The sequence below is a fragment of the Mauremys mutica genome, chromosome 4 (assembly GCF_020497125.1).
Source record: "Mauremys mutica isolate MM-2020 ecotype Southern chromosome 4, ASM2049712v1, whole genome shotgun sequence".
In the NCBI taxonomy this organism is placed as follows: Eukaryota; Metazoa; Chordata; order Testudines; family Geoemydidae; genus Mauremys; species Mauremys mutica.
Genome location: NC_059075.1, coordinates 49,974,047 through 49,987,160, shown reverse-complemented (window position 1 = coordinate 49,987,160; position 13,114 = coordinate 49,974,047). Strand labels below are relative to the sequence as shown.

Below are 13,114 nucleotides of genomic sequence, written 5' to 3'. Positions count from 1 at the left end.
TAGTCCAGTCCCTTGCACTTATGGCAGTACTAAGTATTATCTAGACCATCCCTGACAGGTGTTTGTCTAACCTGTTCTTAAAAATCTCCAAAGATGGAGATTGTGGAATCTCCCTAGGCAATTTATTCCAATGCTTAACCACCCTGACAGGAAGTTTTTCCTAATATCCAACTTAAACCTCCCTTGCTGCAGTTTAAGCCCTTGCTGCTTGTCAATTTTTCTCCCTCCTCCTTGTAACAACTTTTTATGTACTTGAAAACTGTTATGTTCCCTCTCAACCTTCTCTTTTCCTGACTAAACAAACCCAATTTTTTCAATCATCCCTCATAGGTCATGTTTTCTAGACCTTTAATAATTTTTGTTGCTCTTCTCTGGACTTTCTCCAATTTGTCCACATCTTTCCTGAAATGTGGTTCCCAGAACTGGACACAATACTCCAGCTGAGGCCTAATTCGTGTGGAGTAGAGCAGAAGAATTACTTCTCGTGTCTTGCTTACAACAGTCCTGCTAGTACATCCCAGAATGATGTTTGGGGGTTTTTTTCAACAGTGTTACACTCTTGACTCTCATTTAGCATATTGTCAACTATGATCCTCAGATCCCTTTCCACAGTACTCCTTCCTAGGCAGTTATTTCCCATTTTGTATGTGTGCAACTGATTGTTCCTTCCTAAATGGAGTACTTTGCATATGTCCTTATTGAATTTCATCCTATTTACTTCAGACCATTTCTCCAGATCATTTTGAATTATAATCCTATCCTCCAAAGCACTTGCCACAACTCCCAGCTCGATATCGTCCTCAGACTTTATAAATGTACTTTCTATGCCATTATCTAAATCATTGATGAAGATTTTGAACAGAACTGGACCCAGAACTGATCCCTGCGGGACCCTACTCATTATGCTCTTGAACGACTAATAACTCTCTAGGGATGGTTTTCCAACCAATTATGCACCCACCCTATAGTAGCTCCATCTAGGTTGCATTTCCCTAGTTTGTTTATGAGAAGGTCATGTGAGACAGTATCAAAAGCTTTACTAAAGCCAAGATATGCCACGTCTACCATTTCCCTCTTATCCACAAGGCTTGTTACCCTGTCAAAGAAAGCTATGGGGTTGGTTTGACATGATTTATTCTTGACAAATCCATGCTGACGGTTACTTATCACCTTATTATCTTCTAGATGTTTGCAAATTGATTGCTTAATTATTTTCTCCATTATCTTTCCAGGTACAGAAGTTAAGCTGACTGGTCTGTAATTCCCCGAGTTGTCCTTATTTCCCTTTTTATAGATTGGCACTATATTTGCCCTTTTCTAGTCTTCTGCAATCTCTCCTGTCTTCCATGACATTTCAAAAATAACAGGAGTACTTGTGGCACCTTAGAGACTAACAAATTTATTTGAGCAATAGCTTCTCTTAATTAGCCTCTTACAGTTGATATGGGTAGTTCCACCTTTTCATGTTCTTTGTATGTATAAATATCTTCTTACTGTATGTTCCATTCTATGCATCTGATGAAGTGAGCTGTAGCCCACGAAAGCTTATGCTGAAATAAATTTTAGTCTCTAAGGTGCCACAAGGACTCTTGTTCATTTTGCTGATACAGACTAACATGGCTGCTATCTGAAACATTTCAAAAATAATGGCTAATGGCTCAGATATCTCCTCGGTTAGCTCCTTGAGTATTCTAGGATGCATTTCGTCAGGCACTGGTGACTTGAAAAATCTAATTTCTCTAAGTAATTTTTAACTCGTTCTTTCCCTATTTTAACCTCTGATTGTATCTCATTTTCACTGGTATTTACTATGTTACACATCCAATCACTACAAACCTTCTTGGTGAAAACAGAAAGAAAAGTCATTATGCACCTAATATATTTATCCTCACAACTTCCCTGTGAGACAGGGAAGTGCTATTATCCCCATTTTCTGGATGAAGAAATGAGGCACAGAGAAGCTAAGTGACATACAGGAGTCTCTAGTGGAGCAGGGAATTGAATCCAGGTTTTTAAAGTCCTAGGCTAGTGCCCTAACCACTGGACTGTCCTTCCTCTCTGACCTTCCTTCTCTCAGCAAATCTCCAAAGTGAATTATTACCTCTCTTCCAGCACAATATCTTTGGATGCATTTAGTTTGGTTTTTCACCCTTTGAGGGTACAAAGCTACAATTTTTGTTCTTGTATTACCATATTCCTAGCCTTAGATTACCATGTTTTAATCTTAGTTTGGCTTTTTTATGTTGTTGTTCAATTATAGAGCACACATCTAGCATCTCCAGATTTCCCATCTCCTACTTAAAATCTTCCCACTTTGTTCACATCTTTTTCATGCCTTCAGATCGATGATTCTCCAAAGTTTGAGGTTCATGACCAAAAATGGCTTAAAACAATCTGGAAAGGACGTTGTTGCTATCTTTTAACCTTGAGACTCACTGTTTTCCTAATGCTATAACATTGTAGTGGTGAATGCTCTCAAACTGCATTCTATTTAGTTTAAAGAAAAAATCTTTTGTCCTGTGTTTCTATTTCCTTGTCACTTGCTCCTGGCCTTCTCATTGCCTCTTCTATTTCATTTGTTATGCCTCAGTTTTATGGATTAGTGAGCAGACTGCAGATGAGGCAATCAAAATTGTATGATAAAGTGCAGAACCACGTGGTACATTTTATATGGCACATGTATATTGCCACCTGTATGTGGTGTGTTTATGACAAATTTAGCAATACAGAAAGTAAGTACAGCTAAAACTTGAATTATAAGGCATGTTTAATATTGAATGGATAAAGATCATAGATTTCACTGAGAATCCCATCCTATATTGTTGGGCTTTTAATTTGGGTATATTGTACAGTAATAATAATAATTTTAAAAAAAACCCTCCGTCTTTCACCGAGAGCTTTACACTTGATACAGTAAAGACAATGAAGCAGTATAGAGTAATGGTAAAACATTCAGTAGATTGCTTTTTTTACAAATGAGTTAGATAAAGATTAATATTTGAATAAACACACACAGCTCATTATATATTACACTGATATTGAAATAGAATTAGGACCAAAGATATCAAGAGAATCTGGAGGATCTTATTTTGCAGGATGAGATTTAAGTCCTTTTTTAGCTAATCCCAGGCAAGTAGAATTAAAGCTACCCAGTTGAGTTTCTACTCCAGGCTTATATTTGTGTTGGCCATTAGAAAAGAACTTTGTTAATACACTTGGATATCAGATCCTTCAGCTGGCTGAACACATTTCCTGAAATTCAACTAGTTTGGCCTACAGGAGAAGCTCAACAGCAGCAGACGTTACATAAAAGTGTTAACCATTTATTGTATCAGCATTGTCTTCACTTGGTAGTTATATCTTCTGTCAGTGTTGCAAATTTACATGGAACTTCTGTTTGTTCTTTATAGGGAGAACATCTGTGGCATGAGTGATGAAAGAACCGGATATTAACAAATAAATGTCTTTCATAAACTTGATAGTATATTTTGTTAACTTTTGTAATTCCTAACAGAAGATGTTGACCTTTTCCTTGTCCCACAGCTATCCTATTCCCCACTCTTGTACTCCTTTTGGCACCCATGGACATTGGGCACCCCCAGGGAGAAGCAGACCAGGGGGCACCAGAAGGGTGGGAGGACAGGATGCAGGCTTTTGGTGCTTCCTGGGGCAACAGAGATGTAGAAGGAGGGTAGGATCTGGGGCTGAACTGCCTGGCCCCTAGTGGGTATGGTGCTCTTCAACCTGACCACCTATCTGGGTACTGGGTAATGTGTGGGGAAGAGTGAGAGTCAGCAGGAGGGGAGTGTGTGTGGAGCTGGGTGCAGTGGGGAGAGCACAGTTCTGGTTGCAGAGGCAGCATGAGAGTTCAGGCCTCGGTATGGGGAAGTGGTGGGGGAGAGCTCAGGGCTGGATGTAGGTGCAGTAGAGGGAGAGCTCTGGGCCCCCTCCTCAGGAAAATTCTGGTTGCACCAGATTGGAGGGCGGTTGTTGCCATCCTCAACCCTCGTATCAGTCTTTAGGGACTGTTACAAGCCAAAATAATCTAAGACTGCCCTAAACTGTGCAGTGGATACAGGCCCTGGGATCCAGAAGTTGCAAATGGCTCCTGCCTCCGCTTACTGAGTGCAGCTAAGGATTCAGCCACAATCTTTGAAAAAAAGAATTCCTGTATATCTAGAGAAGCAGACTGTGGATTTTTTAAACAAATCAAGTTTTTAAAGCATGTCCTTGCCTGCTTAAAAACTGCTAAATAAGACCAAGCTCACTAGGCCTATGGTATGGCAAACAATTTAAAGAATGTGGTACATGAACTTGTATAAGTCTTATTATTTGAGTGGTGGGGATTGTGAAATACATTGAAATTTAAATCTGTTGTTTTCTGGAGGCAGCTGCTTATTTGACCAAGAAAGAATAGCAAAAGAAAGGGAAGGAGCATGTTTCTCAAATGTAGTCTGCTCTAGGAGATGCACTGTTCTATGGAGATTTTACTCTAGTTCTTCATTATTTCATTTCATTTTAATCTAAAATAAGTCATTTATGCTGCAAGTATATGGTTACTCTTTAAAAAGCAATTTTACCTACCCCTTTTAAAAAATCATTGGTATTTATTTGCGTTACTTTAAAATTTCTGGGCCTATTAACTATTCTGTACATAAAATAACCTAGAACAGTTATTTTCCCTACAGAACATTACAGTAAAGCAGTTCAGAGTAAGAGATTTGAGTGTGCTGTAAAAATTCAACATTCTATATAATATAGTTGGGCTGCAGAACAGCTTCTGCATATTTCTTAGTAAACATTTTTGCAACTCACTGGTTTCAAATTCTCTTCCACAGAATCTACCAGTCACACGTATCCTAGACAACCTTATGGAGATGAAGTCAAATCCAGTGAGTAGAATTATATTCATTTTAGGCAGAGAGAGATGGAAAACCAGATCTTTTCAATTCTGATACACATAATATTGCTGCCACATCGTGTTGTTAATGTAGCAGCAAATAATTCTGGTCTCCCTGTATTTTGATTTAAACTATAACAATTTTCACAGTTATTGTTTTGTTTAGATAGGAGTCCGGAGTCAAAAATAATTTGATCAGATTACTAGTTTGTGATGTATTTAAAGCTTATGTTACAATGCATCTTCACAAGGGAGCCAAATTAAGGTTTCACAGGTAACTTTAATGCTGTCATTTGCTAACTTTTGAGTGCTTAATTTTTGCAACCTTAATGTTCTTTAACATAGTTTTTTGCGTGTAATAGTATAACAAACTTTTTCCATTCATAGATCTAGCTGTAACCATATCTTCAAATTTGGCAACTCCAGATTTCTATGTTGCGTTGGTAGCACAGGTGTCTGGATGCTGGGGCTAAAGCGTCCCCAAATACACACACTGTTACAGGGAAAAGGAAGATGCAGGGGCCAGCTGGGCGGGGGGAGGGGAGAGATAACATTTTAACAAGGTGTACGAGGAAAGCCAAAGAGCCAGATGGTTCACCACCTAACTCCCTTCATTCGTGAAAGAGAGAGTATATTCCTGTGGTTCTATTTCATTCCTTTCCTCTGATGGGGATTGGAATTCTTGATCTTTCCAAGTCTAAGAACAGTTTGCAGGTTAGGACTGCCTCTTTCCTGTTGGAATCCAGTCCAGGCCACCACAGCTTCCTGTCACCAGCAACCCCTTTCTTGTTTGGCAGTGGGGATAATTGGAGAGTTTAGGGAAAAGAAGGCATGATGATGCAGTAGACTGGAGGGGAAGGTCAATAGAAGGAAGGAGGGGAAAAGTAGAAGTAAAGATGGAGTGGTTAGAGAGAAGCAGAGAAAGATGCTGAGAGACACTGAAGTAAAGAAACCAAGGCTGAAAATCAAACAAAAATGAAAGGAAGAAAAGGAAGAAGAAAAACATCGAACACATTCTGTACTGGAAAAAAATTAGAACAAACCCTTATAGGACAATGTTCAAAGGGCAATGCAAGATTTGCTTCTTTGCCTTGCTCTAACTAGAATGACTCTCACTGGAGGAAGTATTTGCTTAAAAAAATCCCATTATCTGGAATCTGCCATTATTATATGTAAATAACTTGTGATAGTGTTGTGTGATTCAACTTCTAGGTTTTGTCACCGAGTTTGACAGAGCTCCATATTACTCACAAATGCTAATTGAACTTCTGTACCACACCATTCTACTGTATTCTATATATACCACATGTTTCTACAGGCAACTACTTTAGGAAATGTCAGTGTTTTCAAAAATTATTTGTATTTCTTCTACTTTTTCTCTGCCTATAATCCAGGTGGGATTTTGTACAGGAACAGAAATATACAGATATACAAATGTAATACACCTCTACTTCGATATAACGCCACTCGATATAACACAAATTTGGATATAACGCGGTAAAGCAGTGCTCCAGGGGGGCGGGGCTGTGCACGCCTGTGGATCAAAGCAAGTTCAATATAACGTGGTTTCACCTATAACGCGGTAAGATTTTTTTGGCTCCCGAGGACAGCATTATATCAAGGTAGTGGTGTATCTCACAAAACTGTTGTTCAAGCTGATGAGGAGATGAGGAGGATTTCCTTGCCTGTAATAGACTTCATCTCCTCTGGATGTTACTAAATCATCCTATCTAAGGATCATCTGAGCAAATTTTTGCAAATTGAATGCACCAGATTCCCCAAAAAACCATGTGCTTTAAAAAATACAATGTAGAATATTGCTACGCCCTTTGCAGGAACTTTATCCCCCTCTACTAGTTAGTTGATGCTTTTGGCATGCTCAGAACTGGGCCACTTGCACCCACCATTTAGGGTGACCAAATGTTCCAATTTTATAGGGACAGTCCTGATTTGGGGGGCTTTTTCTTATATAGGCACCTGTTACCTCCCACCCTGTCCCGATTTTTTACACTTGCTATCTGGCCACCCTACCACCATTCCATCTCCACCTCTTGCACAGAGGGGTGAGCTGGGCAAACCCAGGAAGACAACATCATTTTGCTTTTCTGCAGACCTTCCCCACACCTAAATATCAGTTATGTGGAGATGTGCAGGGAAATAACTAAAACAAGTGCCAAGAAATAATTGAACATAAAAACAAGCCTGTAGTAAATGTAATTGACTGCTAAATCACAAACAATAAAAACAAATTCTCTGGCTAACAGAGTCAATGAATGAAGCCAAGAAAGGAGGTTGTTTCTCAGGAAAAGTATAGGTGACCTTGTAGTAACTTCTAAAGGCAAGATGCTGCATATAATATTTCTATAATCTACCAGTAGGTGTCACTCAGAGCATTAAAGTGGAGAACCTAAATTAAGAAAGAAGGCTCACAGACAAGTGAGTGAAAATTGAAAGTTTTGAATAAATATTCAGCTTCCTCAGTCTACAAGTTTAAGAACTGGTCTAGAAAAGGTCACATTTCATATACTTTATTTTTGCTGGCTTGGTATTCTCACATTGTACTGCCATGGAGAATAGCCAAGATCACTTAGATAATTTCAGGGTATAGTTGACTGTCTCACTAGGTCATATTAAAACATGGGGGTTATTGATTCAATCCCTACTATTATAGTGGAGATTTGCAACATGAACTGCTGCCATGTTGAAGACTAGGGTTCAGGACCAAAACCAGGAATCCCATTCTCCAAGCCAATGGAGACCAGGCAAGCCCCAAAGAGCAACTCTTTTAACCTCTATGTGAAAGGCTGCCAGTAGTTTGCTGAATAAGTACTCCCTTTGGGCTTATTAAAAGAGAAGCATGAAGTAGCCTTTGGGGGATGTCATATATTTGGGCTTGCAATAGGAGCAGCAATTGTAGAAAACTAAAACTGGATCTGTAAGGAAAAATGAATGACGCATGGAATTACACTAGTGTGGCCTTTGTTCATGTTCTAATGTATAGGGTCCTTCCATCCCCAAAACAGGCAAAAATAGCCACTTGTCCTGCTGGCAAAAGATAAGATACAGAAAAGAAAGCTAAAAAGCTGATTTTTTTCTACAGAACTTGAGGAAATCTCCATTTAATGGATTGGACTCTTACCTGCTAAGTCCCGTAGTAGATATGTGAAACGCACATAGGTATAAATGTCTGTCTTGCATAGAAACTAGATAAAATACTATCGACATAGAAATGATATATTAATCATAGCAAATTATATACCTACATTCAAATCACATGCTAAATATAAAATACTACACTAAAGTAATGTGAAATGTAAAAGCTTTTCTTCTACCAGTGGCCACAAATGTTACTTTGTCAATTGTAATTTAAAATTATTCTGGAATACATTTCATAGTGCCGTGTTTTTTTGCCATGTGGACTTTCAGAACTCTGCCGAGCAAAATAGATATAAAGTTCTCTTAAATCTGCCACAATATGGTATTGTGTGTTTCTCAAATACTCTCCTCCCTGCTGCTTGTCCTCTCCCAAAGGGACAGCTACCAGGAAGGAGAAATGAGCCCCATACCTATGGTTTCTGATCCTTTCAACAGAAACAGGAACTGAAGAACAGTTCTTAGGGGCAGTAACACTACCCTCTAATGTTTTTAACTTATGCCTGGGTAGGTTGACTATAATGTAATTTTTTTCTTAGAATATTTTAACACATTAGTTCATTAACTTCATTTGTTGATGACCTTAGAGTGATCTGTTCTATTGTCTTGGGTCTTAACGTTTGTTTGATCAAAATAGGGTTTAAAATACATTTCCTTTCTTTTCAGAAGTGTCATATGTTTCCTAGATCAGTGGTTTTCAAACTTTTTTCTGGCAACCCAGTTGAAGAAAATTATTGATGCCCATGACCCAATGGAGCTGGGGCAGAGGTGTTTGGTGTGTGGGAGGGGCTTAGGGCTAGGGAAGAGAGTTGGGGTGTGGGGGTGAGGGCTGCCAGATGAGGCCAAGAATGAGGAGTTCAGAGTGTGGGAGGGGGCTCTGGGCTGGGGCAGAGGCTTGGGGTGCGGGAGTGTGTCAGGGCTCTGGGCTGGGGGTGCAGACTCTGGAGTGGGGCCAGGGTTGAGGAGCTTGGGGTGCAGGAAGGGGTTCTGAGTTTAGGGGGGGCTCAGGGCTGGGGCAGAGGATTGGGGCATGGGGTTGGGGTGCAGGCTTACCTCAGGTGACTCCTGGTCGGCGGTACAGCAGGGGTGCTAAGGCAGGCTTCCTGCCTGTCCTGGCACCGCAGACCACGCTGTGCCCCGGAAACGGCCAGTAGCAGGTCCGACTCCTAGGCAGAGGCATGCCAGCGGCTCCGTGCAGCTCTTGCCCGCAGGCAACACCACCACCCCACAGCTCCCATTGGCTGGGCCAGTGCTCGGGGAGGGGGCAGTGCGTGGAGTCCCGTGTCCCCCCCCCCCCACCTAGGAGCTGGACGTGTTGCTGGCCACTTTCAGGGCACAGCATGGTGTCAGAACAGGTAGGGACTAGCCTGCCTTAACCAGGCAGCACCGTCGGCAGGACTTTTAACGGCCCAGTCGGTGATGCTAACCAGAGGCGCTGCGACCCAGTTCCTTACATTCCGTGACCCAGTACTGGGTCGCGACCTGCAGTTTGAAAGCCACTGTCCTAGATATTGGTCTAAATAAAGAGTCACAACTTCAGGATTTTGTTTTTTAAGAGAATTCTTGATAATTAACCCATAAATCTTAGTGCGGAGTAGTTACTTTCATTGTTTAGGGATAACTTGCTTAAATGTTTGCAAGTTAAATCAGTGTTATAAAGTTTGTTAAAATATTCATCTTAAGAAAAGATAATATGGTTATAACATGTTATACTGTCAAAGAAAAGAAAGTTTTTTAGCCATTAACCCTGCCCCCTATATTATAGTATTACAAAGAATTATAAACCCTTTAGGAAATGACTTGAGATTTGACAAGTGGTACTGCATGTAAGTTGTCCTCTTATGTCTCATAAGTAATCCATGGATGTATGACTTTAGGACAAAGTAATCAGAAAATGTATTTTTCCCTCAAGAGACAATACAGGTTGAACCTCTCTAGTCCGGCACCCTCGGGAACTGACCAGTGCCGAACCAGAGAATTTGCTGAACCACGGGAGGTCAGTAGTCTAGCAAGCGAGTCTCTTTTTATTTTTATCTCGCCGAGGCGAATAAACAAAACAGCGCTTGCAATGCCGCCTAGCCAAGGCTTACCATCTCTCTTCATAACAAAGTGTTAGTGTTGTTACACAATTTTACTGTATTGGCATTAGGAAATAAGTATATAAAGCGTAAAAAACATAAAATAATATGAAAAAGAAATAGATGATGATACAGGTAAATCTATAATTTACTTACCTAAAATGATGCCTGAATTCTGCTTCCAAAGTGATGTGACAAGAAATGCTAACTCAAATTACATTTGAGTTATATCCAGGGTCTCTGCTGTAGGTATATCCGGGGTAGATGAAGTGGAGGCAACAGGATTTTTTACTGTAAAGTGCTGCTCACAACTCCTCTTCACTACCTTTAACCAATCTTCCAGCTTGGCTTGTCTCATGTATTTTGGTTTTTTTTTAAAATGAGTTTTTCTCGTATCATGTAGAGAGACATGATCTCTTGCTCAGAAATGAAATGTCTTTGCTCCAGACTGTCTATTACATTTGTTGCCAACGAATGCATTTATCTATAGAAAAATTTTCTGCGACATACGCCTCATCATCTTCATCACATCACTGGCGTCTTCGTTATTTTCGTTTTTTCCCTGCTGTACCATTTGCACGATTTCTTCATCCATAATATGACTAGCGATTGGTGCATCTTTGTCGACTTCCATCCAGTCTAGTAAATTTTCCTCTCCCAAATGCTTGGCCAGCTCAAGCACTACAGGGTGAGACATACCGCTGGCATACTCCATTAACTCGCTAACAATTTTTTGGTTTTCAGACACTTGAAATCCAGCAAACTTGGACTCGTCATTGACATCAGGACTGTCCTGAATCAGTGCGGTACAGTTTGGGGATAAATACAGTCCCACCACATTATCTTTGACAAGCAGCTCTGCTTTATGTTCTTATTATGTTCTTTAGGGTGGACAGAGCAATTGTCGAAAATCAGCACTATTTGGCACTTTGGATCCAGACCTATGGAGGGCTCTTGTCTCCGGTACAAAATATTTCTCAAACCACCTGAGACCTAGATTAGTCGTTATCCATCCCTTTTTGTTGCCACGATATATCACTGGGAATATTTTCACCCCTTTGAATGCGTTGAGTTCACACTTTTCCCAATAACCATGAGCTTGCATTTGTACGTGCCTGCTGCGTTGCTACAACCAAGGACAGTTACCCTGTCCTCCTCCTCCTTCGTACTAGATGGTGGCCCCTCTGCATCAGTAACTAACATTTTTGTAGGCATACAACACCAATAGAGAGCAGTTTCATTGGCATTGTATACCTGCTCTGGGGATAATTTCTAATTTGCAACTAAGGCCTGGTCTACACTGGGGAGAGGGGGGAGATCGATCTAAGTTACGCAACTTCAGCTACGTGAATAACGTAGTTGAACTCGACATACTTACATCTACTTACCACTCTGTCTTCACTTCAGTAAGTCGACAGCTGACTCTCTCCCGTCGACTCCTCCTGCGCCTCTCGCCCTGGTGAAGTACCAGAGTTGACAGGAGAGCACTCGGCGGTCAACTTACCGTGTCTAGACTAAACGTGATTAAATCAACCCCCGCTGGATCGATCGCTGCCCATCGATCCAGCAGGTAATGTAGACAAACCCTAACTGCAAATTCGTCAATTTACTTAGTGGCAGCTTCCATATCTGTACTTCTTTTTCACTGCACACACGATGTAGACTAATGCCAGGCCTGTTTTTAAATTTCTGTAGCCATCCTTGTGAATAGTCACACTCATGTTGCGGGTTAAGTTCTTTGTGGAATATTTTTGCTTGTGCCATCATCATCTCGCCTGAAATGCTAACATCTTCTTCGTTCCTACGAAGCTTGAACCAATGTATAAGCGCACTATCTAAATCACTGCTTTTCTCCTCCTTCAATGTCTTACGAACATTCATACTTTTTTTTTACTGTCACTTTTGGTAAAAAAAATTAAGGATTTGATTCTTTTGCTTCTTCACATCATACACTGTAGATGACCATACACTGTAAAACTCACACAAGGCACGTACCAATGTGCCCTTTTCCAGTTTCTGCAGCAATTTCACCTTTTGCCGTATGGATATTGACACATGCTTATGCTTAGCAGAATTACCAACATTTCCACTGCTCACTGGTCTCTTAGAAGACATATTTAGGGGTAAATTAGAGCTAAATAACAGCACAGAATGCTGAGAGCCAGGACTGGCGGGACTTTGCCAGACCATGGGAAACTTGGCCTCACCCATGATAAGCGGACATCTGGCTAACTGAAATCATGCCAGACCACAGATGTTGCCAGACCAGAGAGTGCTGGACTAGAGAGGTTCAACCTGTATTTATTTTTGATTTCTGATTACCCACATAGTTTAAATAAAGGCTTTTTAAAGTAGTGATATACCTAAATGGCATGTATTCAAGAGTATGACTTTCAAGAAATATTATCCCTTGCAATGAATTTAATATCTTTTCGGTTTATTATGCATCTTCTATGAGAGATACATATCTTTCTTATGTATATTAAAATAACTATTTTTAAAACAGCTTATTTTTATCAAATGAGTAATGTTAGCTTTTACAATCGCTTGTCTAGAAAAATCTTTTAAATCTGGAATGGAAGAATGTGTGCTGTTAAACTAAAACTTTTATATCTTGAAAATTGGGGTGTTGTAATCTTAATTTTAAATCTTAATTTGTATTTTGAATTGCTCAAAGTTGGATTCAACTCTACTTTTAGTAGGCAACTGCTCTTATTCAGTATTTATGACTTGTGGGACCTCTCCTCTAGAGTTACATTGTAATGGGGTTGGGGGGGGCAGGAGGAGGAGTGTTTAATTAGCTTTTCTGGCAATTTTTAACAGTAAGTTTTAAAAGCTGTGCTTTTGAATCTCTGTAGAGAAGCCTGTACGGACTTTAAATCTAAATCAGGTTTTCTTGTCTTGCAGAAATCTTATAGTGAATCGTTCATATCTTATCCCTTTGATTAGATAGCTAAAATCTGAATCATGCATCCCGTGTTCA

At 40.2% G+C, this 13,114-nt stretch overlaps 1 protein-coding gene across 2 annotated transcripts in view; it reads left to right on the top strand.

Annotated features, from left to right (window-relative positions):
* Positions 1-13,114, top strand: part of SCFD1 (sec1 family domain containing 1) — a 129,265-nt gene that overhangs the window by 90,023 nt on the left and 26,128 nt on the right. For both annotated transcript variants that reach the window (XM_045015045.1, XM_045015047.1), the window contains exon 20: positions 4,839-4,892. In XM_045015045.1, the coding sequence (XP_044870980.1) occupies positions 4,839-4,892 (54 nt within the window). The remainder of the gene's footprint in view (positions 1-4,838; positions 4,893-13,114) is intronic.